We start from the raw sequence: 13591 nt of genomic DNA, 5'->3' as shown, positions 1-13591 counted from the left end.
TTAAAGTCGTGACAACTTTACCGTAAAAAATCTTTGAGAAAATATACTTAATTTTCTTATTCAACAAATTCATAATGACTAATTAATTTAATTATATTTTTAACTTCAATTATTTAATTATAATTAATTAAATAATAATTTAAAAACCTTAAATCAATTCTCAAGTCATTTTTTTACTTAGCAAGAAAACACATTTATTTGTGAATGCGATTCATTTCTCTTACTTCATCATTTCAATTCATTTCTATCCATTTGATTCTACATGAAATTCATTTTTTGGTTTTTACGGGCTATCAGAAGGATCGATTGGACGTGTATAAAGAGAATAAACATGGAAATGAAAAGCAAAGAAGCCATTAAAATAAAGCTTAAAAAATATAAAAAGTTTGGATTTTATGCAAGAAAATTTAAAGAACATGAAACTAAAAGAATTCAACAAGAAAATCGAAAGCAATAAACATAAAAGTAACAAACTTTAACTGATTAAAAGTAAAAGAAAATGAAATACATTAAACTAAAGTTAGAAATATCTTACAACCAAGGTACAATGACCGAAAGTGTAAATAAAACTAAGCTACAGTAATAACTAACACTATGAACATTAAGAACAAGAAGTAAATGCAGAAAAATAAACTCTAAAACTAAGAAAGAAAAAGAGGAAATATAAACCTTAGAAAAAGTGCAGAAAAATTAAGAGAAAATCTAGAGAAAATTAAGGCTAAAACTAAGCTAATGTGTGTCTCTCTCATTCTCAGTCAAATTTGGTTGTTTTAGGCTAATTTGATGAATTTTCATTGCCAAAATTGACCCTACATAGGATTGGGTGATTGGTGAATCGGGTGAGTAAAGACTACCCAGAAGAGGATATCACAACACCTCAAGCGATAGAATGTATATAAAGAAAAGTAATAAATAAATTGATTAAACGAAATTTAAAATAAAGTTGAAATATTTGTCACGAAATAGAAATAAAAGAAACTTCTATAAGTTAAGTTATAGAACATTTAGCAATTTCTTTAATCCATATGTAATGGGAACGGTATACCTTAGCTGTCTTAATTTATACCAGTGAATCAAACTTCAATGACAAACAAATTATTTTATTTTTCTAATATCGTATAGTCTTACATTAAAACATGTAGTAAAGTATATATATATATATATTATATATTATTCTTTTGAGTTGATTGTAATATCATCCGTGACGTAACTAAAAACATTTATATTTTTGTTTAAGAATTAAATTAACAAACAAATAATAATAAATTATGGAATTAAAGATAAGTTAAGGAAATTACGTAGACAAGCTTCTAGATTTTGGTGGCCATTGATTTCCAAAGGAAAAAACAAACGGACGTTCTTGTCTTGATAGCCTAATTATATACTGATAATGAAGCAATGTCAATTTTTTAAAAATAAATGTTTTATTCAATCATCGCATTTGGATTGACTATATCTCAAACAATTGAACATGTTTTGTGGGCTTATAAGTTGAGTCAATAACTATTATTCTTCCAACCTAGAAATAACTCTAATATACTTTCATTTTGCTTCTGGTTTAAGGAAGGTTAAAGCACATTTGATTCACGAAATCAAAAAGATAATTGGTGGTAATACTATATTTCGAAATCACTTTCTTATCTCAAATTTTGATAATACACTCAAAACCACCTTTTTTTTTACGTAATTTTATATTACCTTAATAATATACCATCTATGATAATTTTACTCCATTTGTAATGATTTTAGTCCATTTTTGTTAAACCGAAAAGGAAAAAAATAATAGGCTCTAATGAATCAAACTCACTAATTTCTCTCAAGTAACATTATTTTCCCTCGGCTTGAACTAGTTTAGCAATTCCATCGGTTTCTCCATTATTTTCCCTTGGAATTTGTCGAATGTCCTAATGTCCTAATGTCTAATTCTAGACAAAAGTTGGTGAATTCTCCTTAGCATAGTTGATATTGAATAACCTGAACTGTCTCCATGCTATCAGTTTGGATTATCACAAAATCAGAGCTCCTCTTCAAAAGAAGCACTAATCTATTTAAGATGCCCCATAACTTGGCCTCCATAACCAAAAAAAAAAAAAAAAACCCAAATACCTATTGTACCCTGGGATCCATCTTTCTTTTTTGATCCCACAGCACTCCCCCAGCTACAACGAAACCTATATCCTCTTTGACTACACCATTTGAACTTAAGCAAACCCCTTTACTGCCTAGGGACGTTAGTGGTGGTGATATTCGTGAGGCCTGCTTTGTTGACTTATTATTAGAAAGAGCATATTTTTTAGCCTAACTATAGGAGACTTTAATAATTTCATTGGCACTCCACGGAATACCCTAGAATAAAAGAATATTGCATTTTTTCCATATACGCCACACAGTAAGATCAAAGAAACACTGCCAATCAACATCTCTTAATCGTATCCGATGGAGATTTTAAAGGTTTTTCACAAACCACTCATGAAGATCTCTTAAGAAAAATAGAGACATCTTATCATCAAGGACAACAAGCTTCCAGATATTTCTAGCTGCTAGACAGTCTCTTAAAGCGTGCATCACATCTTTTAGCTCGTAATGATAGAATCCACAAGAACTATTGGTACAAATACACCTCATCATTATCTCTACATTAGTAAGCAGACGTTGTTAGAGTGCAAGCCAAATGAAATATTTAACCCTCTAAGGACCTTGAAATTTCCACGGAATCTACCAAATTATCTCTTTTGTGTTCCACAACCTACCTTTTATTCTCCCATAGGCATTTTTAGTGTGAAGGAACCTGTTGTAGACCTTCCCCCAATGACTCTATCCGAACCAACTGTTGAATACAGCGGAGGGACCCCCACAATCCTCCGGATGATCTCGTCTGGGAGCCAAAGTTTGAAAAGATCAAGATTCTAGTGTCTTTTACCCGTAACCATGTCGTTAAGTGGGCAATCCATCGCCAAGTTAGAATGAGATGGAATAAAAATACAAAAAAGAACAACAATAGGAATCCAATGATCATTCTAGCAGTTAGAACTATTGCCATCTCCCACCGATCAAATTAAATTTTCTCGAATTAGAGGCCATACATTTGATAGGCTTTTCCAAATGAAGGAGCCGCTACTTTGATTCAAGGTTTCCAGTATACCATTATGGATCCTATATTTTGACTTGAGGAAACGAACCCAAAGAGCTTCTAGCTCTGAAACAATCTGAAGCCTAATTTTCATCATGAAGACAGTGTTATGAATCCTGAACTTGTCTTAATTTTAAACCACCATTAGGTTTTGGCTGACAAACATACTCTTAGCAAACCAACGCCATTTCTTTCCCACTAGTAGAAGACCCCAAAATAATCTGCCTTACCAAGCACTCTATTGGTCACAAATACCCTTAGAGATCATTATAAACTGTACAAAAAAACTTAGGATTGATAAAAGAACAAATTGAGCAAAATTGGCCTTTCCAGCTAAAGAGAGCTTTTGCGCATCCCAACTATTCGACTTACTTCGAATCTTGTCCACCACAAATCTTAAAGTGTTATTGGTAACTCACTCATGAAAAAGTGGCACACCCGAGTACGATCTCAGATTATTCACTTTTTGAAATCCCAAAATATTTTTAATCCTCAAAGCTAGCCCATTATCAACCCCCTTAGAGAAAAAAATATTCGTCTTTTACGCGTTTATCTGATGTCTAGAAATTTCACAAAATCTTTCCAATATACCTTTAAGAATTTGAGCTTGTTGAACATTAGCTCGACCAAAAATAATAAAATCATTTGCAAAAAATATGTGAGAAAGAGGTGGACCCAAACAAGATAATCTAATCAGATCCCAATGCTTAGAATCAATGTGTGCAAGAATGCTATGGCCAAGCCACTCCACACACAAGACAAAAAGGTGTGGAGATAAGGGAGAACCTTAACGGACACCTCTAGCCGGCTTAAATTTTTGTGTAGGGACACCATTCCCTAGAATCTGCAAAGTAGAATATGTAATATCAAACATGATTACATTAATAAGGAAAATTGGGATACCTGCAGCCTGTAATGAAACCTCAATAAACTCCTACCGAACTCGATCATAAGCATTCTCCAAGTCTATTTTGACGGCCATCTACCTTTTATTTTTTGCCAACTTTTCATAAAATGAACGACCTTCTGTGCAATGATGGTGTTGTCAGTGATATATTTGCCAGCTATAAAGCCTGCCTGTTTCTGGGCTATTATCTTCGAGAAGACCACATTGAAACGATTAGTGATGATTTTTATAACCAGTTTATAAAGATCTGAACACAAACTGATTGGTTGAAATTGAGTAAAATTTTCAGGACTCTTTTATTTAGGAATTAGGACAACTAAGGAATTATTTAAAATCGGATCAATAGGGTTACCCGCAAAAATCCCTTTAACCCAATCACATACAGAGCCGCATATTTGCTCCCATTGATTCTGGAAAAAAAAGGCATGAAAACCATCATTGTCGGGCGCTTTCAAAGGGGCCATATTGAACATTGCTCTATTAATTTCCTCGTCCATAACTGACCGGCTCAAAAAGTGGATCTCAGAATCATCAAGCTTAGGAAAAGCATTTGAAGGAAGGTCTCTCAACAGGCTTAATTGCTCACCATAAAATTTTTGGAAAAAAGTAACTGCCTTATGTTTGAGCTCCTATTCCTCATAAATCCACTCTTCATTACCACTTTTCAAGGCTTTGATCTTATTACCCTTCCTCCTTTGTAAGGTGAGTCTATGGGAAAACTTAATATTTCGATCTCCCAAATTCAACACACCGTACATCGCCTTCTATTTCCAAAGAAACTTTTCATGATGTAAAACACTTTCCAACTCCTCACGCACATCCATCTCTAAATGCAAAAGATGATCAGAATGCACCCTATCCAATTCTCTCTAGATTCTCGCAAGTCTTTATATAAAGATTTTTTTCTTAGTGCCAATGTGCCCAAAAACTTATTTATTCCAAATCTTGATACTAGAAGTAAAACAATTGAGAGATTCCATCATACGCCCATTATAGTTCCAATTTTCCTTAACAAAATCAATGAACTTCGGATGCTTAACCCATCCTACCAGAAACTAGAAAGGGTGCCCTTTATAATAACAAACTTCTGGTTTGGTAGCAAGAATAAGAGGCCTATGATCAAATTTAAGTCTTAGAAGATGAGTCACCAAACTGTTAGGAAAAGTAGACAACCAAGTTTCGTTACATATTTCCTATCTAATCTTTCCACAATTCCTCCTCTTATCCACGTAAATTTTGGACTTCGAAAACCTAAGTCATGGAGATTGGCTGAATCCATAAAATCACAAAATAAAGAACATCTCCTTCCAACGACCCGTCCACCCTTCTTTTCATTATCTGAGAGGATAGCATTAAAATCTTAAATTGCTAACCAATTGATCCACTCACTATAAAAAGTCAATCTCAGCTCTTCTCAGAGAAAGCTTAGCTTCTGCTTATTTGGGTTACCATAAACAAATGCGATTGAAACTAGATGTTTGAGAGATTTATCTGATACCTTCGTTAAGCTAAATTGTGGATGAATTTTAATAACCTCAACACAAATAGACTCATTCCATCCAATCTAAATTCCTCTTGAAAAACCAATAGATACAACCCGATGTAAACAATCAAAGCCAAGTTTCTCAATGATTAAGTCAGCTTTACCCCTACTGAATCTCATTTTGTAAAGCCCAACAATATATGGCTTAAACTCCCAATAATACTCCCAAAAAATGCGTGAAAATTTGCGACCTACACACCATTGACAATTCCATGCAGAAATAGAAAAATTCATAATAATAAATAGATAAGGTAGAAAAGAACTAACCTTTAATGGTTAGAAAAAGCTCCTACAACATTATGTTCACCATTAATGATCTTTTCACCTTTATCAACTTTAATTTGCATTTGTGAATTAATAAGTCTGGCCGTCGAGTTCATTGTTTCTAATAATGTCCATATCGGTCACATGAAAAATAGAACGTCAGTAACGACTCAAATTCCACTCGTTTTGGGTTAATAAATCTATCTATTCTTGCAGCTCTTTTATAGAAATGCTTTGATCATTAGGAACTCTCCAATTACTTGTAAATGTCATTTCCTTCCTTTATCTTGCTATTCTTTATCACATCTATATTGATCTCAAAAGTTTGCACAGATCCAATCAGCTCATTAATACACATTGTATTAATGTTCTTTGCTACCTCGATCATTATCACTTTGATATTGAACCTTTCTGGAAAAGATCTAAGAAGTTTTCTTACTAGTTTAGAATTCAAATACTTATTTATAAAGGCAAAAGCCTAATTGGACAAATAACAAAGTTTGGCATAGAACTCGCCAATTGTCTTATTCTCCTACATCCTCAAGGTTTCAAATTTTGTAGTAAGCATTTGAACCTTTGATTGCTTCACCATATTGTTACCTTCATGTGTTATTTCAAGGATATCCCAGGTCTCCTTGGCAATAGTACACTTAAAAATCCTCTTGAATTCTTATGCACCTACTCTATAAAAAATGCATAGAGAGCTTTGAAATTAGCATTGACAAGTTTCTCCTCTTCAATAGTCTAGGTAAACTTAGATTTAAGTGTCTTGACATCAAAGGCTATAGTGAATAGGCACTCCTAACTAGTAAGAACAGATTTTTAGGCCTTTCCATCTATAAACTTGATGAGAGTCATCATTCGAGCATTCTAGTAGGCATAGTTTGCACCATTGAGCATGGAGAGATGAGAGACTAAAGAACCTGCCATTGTAAGCCAATATCAACACGAGGAAATCCACTAGATATGTTAAGTGGCAGGCTCTAATACCAAATGAAATAACTTAGAACAATATTTTCAAACAAAACTGAGCAGTGCTAGTTGCTTTAGGCATTGATGAAGAACAAAGAAGAACATAATGATATGTTTATGTAATTCAATTTCCTTACATCTGTGGGGCATTGCCCAAAGAGATAATTCACTATCTTAACACTTCGTACAACAAGTTATCACAAGCTCTAAAACTCACCAGATTAGCAACCTCACTTTTCCTCCTAAGATCTAGATTACTCTCTTATATGTTATCCTCTTGAAAACTTAGGCTAGAAACCAAGTAATTCACTTATTTTCACACTCGCTAAAAACCAAGTAATTCACTTATTTTCACACTCAGTGCACTCACAATAACAAGTTTCTCACCAAACAAATAAGTTCTTAAAATTCTTCGCAGAAAACCTATACAAATCTCAAGTGTTTAAACTACTTTCAATTTGTTAACATGCTAAATCAATTAGAATCAATCTTCCAAACAAAACAGCAAGATAATAAGCTCAATGACTATTTTCAGTATGTCCAAGATAATTCTTCAAGATATGTTTCTAAGTTTACCCGATTCGATCCAATCTCCTCAAAATACGAAAGTCGATTTGCTTGACCCATTCCAAAGTGATCTCCAAGATATATTCCTATAATAGTTTTAGATGCCATAGATGATTCTGCACGCATCCAAAGTATCAACAAAGGTCACATCCAATATATTTTGTTACCAAAATTTACTAGCACCATATATGGTAAGGTATAAGGTTTGAGCAATGTCAAACACCAGTGGACACTGCTCTCAAGCACTCATCATAAACTACCTCGACAACTAGGGTTTTTATAAGAAAAAACATGGGTTTTTACAAGGCAAAACAATTTCATCTCTTTAATTTCCTCTATTTTTTAGAATTAATCTTAGTTTTTTTTTTATACTAACAAGGGAAAAGCTAGGTTTTGCATGAAAAAACTTGAGTTTTATTTTTCTAGGAATTGAGTTACATGAAAAAATTGGATTTCATTTTTGCAATTGAATAACTCAAATCCCAAGAAAACTCGCTTTTCTTTTAAAATAAATTTAATTCTAAAAAAGGAAACGAGTGATCAAAATGAAAATTTACTAAAGTTGTGCGACTAAAATGAATGTAAAATAACATTATATAACCCCAAATCAATAGTGGGTGACTAAAATAAAATGATTGTTAACGTTAATGTCTAAATGCAAATTTTTATTTTCGATGTCCAAAATAAAATCTTATGAAAATGGGATAATAGTTTACTTTTGCATCAACCATAAATATTTGTAGTGAAATTCAAATTTAGACTTTTTCATAAAAGAAACTGAATTAGGTTATGAGCAGATTTGTATAATAATAATAATAATAATTCTCCATATTGTCATTAAAAGTCAAAAGAAATTATACACTAAAAAATCATATCAATTACGTGGGTGATTTGGATAATAAGAACAGTTGGTTAGACGATCAGATGACGTACGCAAGGACGTATTTAGGCATTTTCGTGTTGACTGAAATGCCTTCACCTTCGACAGAGAAAGCGGCAATTGCGGGGACGGTCTTTTCTCAACAGTGTTATGTCGTACACTTTCAAACGGTCGAGTAGACCGGAGACCTTCAAAAAAACGTTGTACTTTAGTTTGTTTAAGGAGTAGGTTGAATTTTTTTTACTTTCTCTACCATTAGTTAATTCTTTTATATAATTTATTTTATTAAAAAAAGTATATATTTTAAAATTTTATTATGTGATATTAGTTAGTCTAAATAATTTACATCTTTATATGTGATAGTTTTCTTATTATTTTACTTTTACGTCATTTGTATGCAGACAGGTGTCTAAGAATAAAAAATTATTTACACTTAAAAGGTTATAAGTGATTTTCTTTCAACTATATATGAACGTCTTGGCAAAAACTATGAACGTGATAAAGTGACACGACTATAAACGTGATAATATGTCTTAATTAAGGCATAATATTCATCTAAAGTATAACTTGTAAAATTAAGTTGCAACTTGCAAGGAAGCCGTACATAAAGAGAGCTTTATTTGATGAATTAAATTTGATTTTATAAAATTTATCAAAAAACATACCAAGATTATAGCATAATAAAATTACAAATTTTAGTTTTATATTTGTGATTATAATTGGACCTATATAAAATAAGACCAAGTTTTAGACAAATTTTTAACTCTCTTGATAGCGGAGTTAATCATTCACTTATGCTTAATATTTTTATTTGGATTTAATTAAGTAAATATAAAAAAAATTGGATATTGTTAAGGATTTTTTTTATATTTTATAATTTAATTATGAGATAAAAAATATCGGATACAGGAATTATCAAGTCCATACAAAATCTCGGCTATCAAAACTTCATTATCATTATCAAGTTGGATACAATGGTAAGACACATTGCCTTCTCAAAGGGAGAACTCAGGTTCGAATCTTGGAGACGACATTATTGGGAAGGATTATCACGAATCCCGAACATGAACCGTAAAACATGAACATATATATATATACTTGATAATTGCCACACCCCCTGAGGCTCCTCTGTTTGGCATTTCAAAAACCAGAATACAAATCATGGTATTGAAAAAAAAACAGTGACATCCCAAATAGGTTTTTAATCTTTGATTTAAATAAGCCCTTAACATAAATCGACATTTCATTGAAAAAAACAGCTATATTAAGTACAAATAAAAATAAAAAAGGTAGGTTTACTTAATAAACGTAAACTAGTTCAAGGGCTTTTTTTAAAAGTTTAACCTGTGTTTTCTTCATGATAAAACAACAGTAAAAAAATCTACTAGCCTTACCTGACCAGAATAGTACTTTGAACTAGTTATACAATAACTCAATGGCACAAATTACTAATCCAATCATGTCCACTGCCTACTTAAAATCTCATTCAAATCAAGCATTTAACATTATTATACGAACATTCATCAAACCTCCAATGCCAGCAATATATTGGTAATCAAATATTTCGAGCCAAAGGGGGAAAAGAACCCCAGTATAAAAAGTCAACATATCTAGAGGAAATTAACTCTAAAATGGTTTTTAAAACATTTGTGGTTAGTCTTCAGAACACGTTTACATTTCCCCGCACTCGGCTATAATGCATGGTAGTTTTGGCCTATTGTTCGGTCCTGTAGCCACATTCTCAATCTTCCGAACAACAAGAAGACTATCTCCGAGCACCCTCTACATGACCATAGACAAATCATTTGTTATTTCGAAGAAGTAACAATATTCTTCAACTTTATAGAAGGTAGGAAATATTGATATATTCGGCACTAATAGGTTTGAGAACGTACCCCAAATACAACATGCTTATTATCAAGCCACTCGCATTTTGCACATGTGATAAAAAACTGCAGTCAATAAACACTGAAATCAATATAACCGAGAAGTTTATAACGGCAGATGATAAAAGTTCTACCAAGAACCTTTAGAAATCTTAACTAAAAGCACTCAAAGGCTTGATGTATTTGCAACAACCATGCTTCCACCCAATCTCAATTCACAAAACTGGGATTGGACAAACCAGAGAAATAATTCTCGTGCCCCTTTAATATATAGAGATGCTTGATCAATACCAATGCTGTGGGCATGAAAGCACATTGACATTCTTTTACATCATCAAATTGCATGTGTGCGCATATGCATGTAAGCATATGTTACTCCAATTATTCATTTTTCTTGAAGTACCCAAGTCTAACACCAGTGTAAGATGCATTTCTGGACATGGTGGTAATTGAGATATGACCCTCTAAATCCATGGAAAAACTTAGAAAAAACTGAACATGCCTATCTTAGACAGGAATCCATATCTGGACATTACACTCAAATCCGAGTAACATTAATGTAAGCAAGAGAGATAGAGTAAGTTACCTGACAACCATTGGTGTTCGGTCCACTGTTTGCCTGCAATGGAAATGGCAAAAGATATGCAATTAATAAATTTTCATTGAACTTATCCATAATATTCTAGTATCTTCATATTTTTCTTTCTGTTTCTCCCTCCAGTGTTAAGAGAATGTGAATCTAACACCAGTTGTGAACCCCAAGTTCTGGGCTATTGGTTGGGTGTTCACCTTCCCCAAGGATAGCCTGGGTTCGAATCACAGTTGTACAAAAAAAAAAAAACCAGTTTATCAACAAAACAGAGGTGCGATATAGAATATTGGGGACTGGAAGAGGACTATAAAAATTAAGGCACTTCGCAAAGATTATCGAGATGTGGCAACAAAATCCTTTCCCAGGAACCTCCCACATCTAAGTTTTCTCAATCACTTCCAAAATCAAAGAAGTCAATGCTTTCTATACCTTCCTTTATCAAAAAGGTATTTACAAAAAATGAAGAATCTTCGTTTGAAAAGTTTAGAGAAAACTGGAAAAAGAAAATATTGCTAAAGGAATACCATATAGAAAATAGCATACCATTGATAGCAAACCAGGACCAGTGTGTTTGGCAATGAAATTTTCATCGTCAAATTTGAGCCCATAAATGGAAGTACATCCACTGCCATCACCCTGCAATGTAAGATTTCACTGTAACTAATACATAACATGGGAGAAAATGGTCTAAATAGCATAATCATTGTCAACAAAAAGTAATACTCCTGCAATATTTTACTCCAACTCTTTATTTTTGCTTGAGATACCCATGTCCGACATATATTTAGACTTGGGTCAGGAATATGATCCTCCAAGGACCCTAAAAAATATGGAAAGACAGAAAAAATAAACAGTAACTTAGCTCTTCTGCATCTTTTATGTTTAACAAATCAAATTTTAATGAGCTAAGCTAGACCTTCCGTTACTTTGGCAAACACTACACTCCAATTTTTGGGTGAAAACAATCCTTAATAAGGATATTTGCGCCCTCATCCGGGCTACAATGGACATTTAACAAAGAACGTAACAACAGAAAAAAAGAAAAGAAAAAAGAAAAACACAACAACAACAACAACAACAACAACAATTCGATCATATCATCCTCTCAAGTCAGCAAGCCAAAACTTTTAACTTCTGAAATAATCTAGCTTTAAAAGGAGTCCCACAAAATCATTATTCCCAGATACATAAAGAGTAAAGAGTTCATAATCTGCAAAAATCTGAAGAAGCTAATTCTGGGAATTTAGAACTAACATGGAGGAGCAAAGTGGCTAAGATGATAAGTGCAAAAAAAAAGCTAATACAGTAAAGTAACAACCTTGAGGAAATCTCCAGCTTGAATCATAAAATCTTTAATAACCCTATGAAATTGGCAACCCTTATAACCAACAGGCAACCCAGCTTTCCTGATATTCAATCCAATTAATAAAATGAGTAAGTAGCAATTATTTATTTTGATGAAGATAACAGAAAATTTTAAGGGAAAAAAAAAGTGAACCTGTATTCGCCAGTGCATAGCTGCCTGCACGACGAGCAGAAAAATTGAAAATCAGAATAGAAATTTGGAAAAGTGAAAAATAGTTATGGAAAAAGAACAAAAGAAGGGAAGTGAAAGGACCGGAAATTTTCGGCGGTTTTAGGGGCAATATCAGCGAAGAGTTCCATTTTGATACGACCGGCGGGGATAGAACCTATGGTTATATCGAAAAATACGATTGGATTTTTTGGATTCGGTGGCCTAACGTGCCACTCCACTCCGCCAGCACCGCCTCCGGACATCATCGCCGCCGCACGCACCTCTCTTTTTTCTTTTTGCTCTCACTGTTTAAGAACTTTGGCTCTAGTAAAAGATTCTGGGTTTGTAGGCTTTGATCTCTCCGGTGGCACCGTCGAGATTTGAATGCCTTTTCACTTGAACTCAAATTTAATTAATTGAGATTAAAAGTAACGGTTTCGCCATTGGTCTGATTGAAAAATTATTAAAAATTTTAAAAAATTTAGTTTAATCGGTTTTAGTCGGTTCAATTGATTTTTAACCCATTCAATTGGTTCATATTAATTTTAGATTGGTTCTCAATCCAATTGGTCCAACCGATCAATTTTGGTACGATTCAAACAATAATGATGGAAAGTAATATAGGCTTCAACCTTTGAGATAATATTAGTGAAGAATAATATTTTTTATAACTACATCTAAGATCACTCAATTATTAGTCAGTTTACACTTTGATCACTCAATTTTAAAAAATTACAAATTTGTCATTGAACTATTTGAAAATTATCTTTTAAAATCATTGAGTTGTTAAATTTCTAACATATGTTTGATGGTGGTTAACCCACTATCTCTCAAAAAGTAAACTTACTTAAGGTCACCCGAATATTAGTAAATCTAAACTTTGGTCATTTAATTTCAAAAAGTGACAAGTTAGTTATGGAAACACACCTAAGGTTCCTCCTTCACAGTTGTATTCTAGTAATTGCGCCACCGTCCAGCTCTTCCTGTAACAAAGAAACACACTAAACTAGAGCTTTTTCCCTTTATTTTTCAACTTTATGGTTTAATTTTCCTTGAAGTGGCATAAAACTCCATTGATTTAAACTTGAAGCCATAAGAAGAAGGTCTTCAATCTCTGTCCATCTTCATGGGATGGGCAAATGACTTTGATATGTTCCTTTTCTCAACAAGACTTTCTCCTTAACCTTTTGGACTAAGCCTCCTTACCAGAAACTCTTTGACTAACTCCAAACTAAATCTGGTAAATTTGAGTATTTTATTTTTGTGATATGTTGATTCTCTTCTATATGATTTAATTTTGGCTCTTTGCATTTTGTAAGTCCTATTTGGGGCTC

The 13591-nt window shown here is 32.9% G+C and overlaps 1 protein-coding gene across 1 annotated transcript; it reads right to left on the bottom strand.

The window, feature by feature from the left end:
• Positions 1–9712: 9712 nt before the first annotated feature.
• LOC105780577 (peptidyl-prolyl cis-trans isomerase CYP22) lies at positions 9713–12659 on the bottom strand. Its single transcript, XM_012604980.2, has 7 exons — positions 12360–12659; positions 12240–12263; positions 12060–12147; positions 11285–11377; positions 10736–10768; positions 10159–10215; positions 9713–10045 (listed from the first exon to the last, which is right to left on the bottom strand). Exons 1-7 carry the CDS (start codon positions 12521–12523, stop codon positions 9935–9937), a joined length of 570 nt encoding a protein of 189 aa, XP_012460434.1. The 5' UTR covers positions 12524–12659; the 3' UTR covers positions 9713–9934.
• Positions 12660–13591: the final 932 nt, after the last annotated feature.

The sequence above is a fragment of the Gossypium raimondii genome, chromosome 4, assembly GCF_025698545.1.
Source record: "Gossypium raimondii isolate GPD5lz chromosome 4, ASM2569854v1, whole genome shotgun sequence".
Taxonomy (NCBI): domain Eukaryota; kingdom Viridiplantae; phylum Streptophyta; class Magnoliopsida; order Malvales; family Malvaceae; genus Gossypium; species Gossypium raimondii.
Note: the sequence above shows the minus strand (reverse complement) of the source record. Positions and strands in the feature narration are given on the sequence as shown.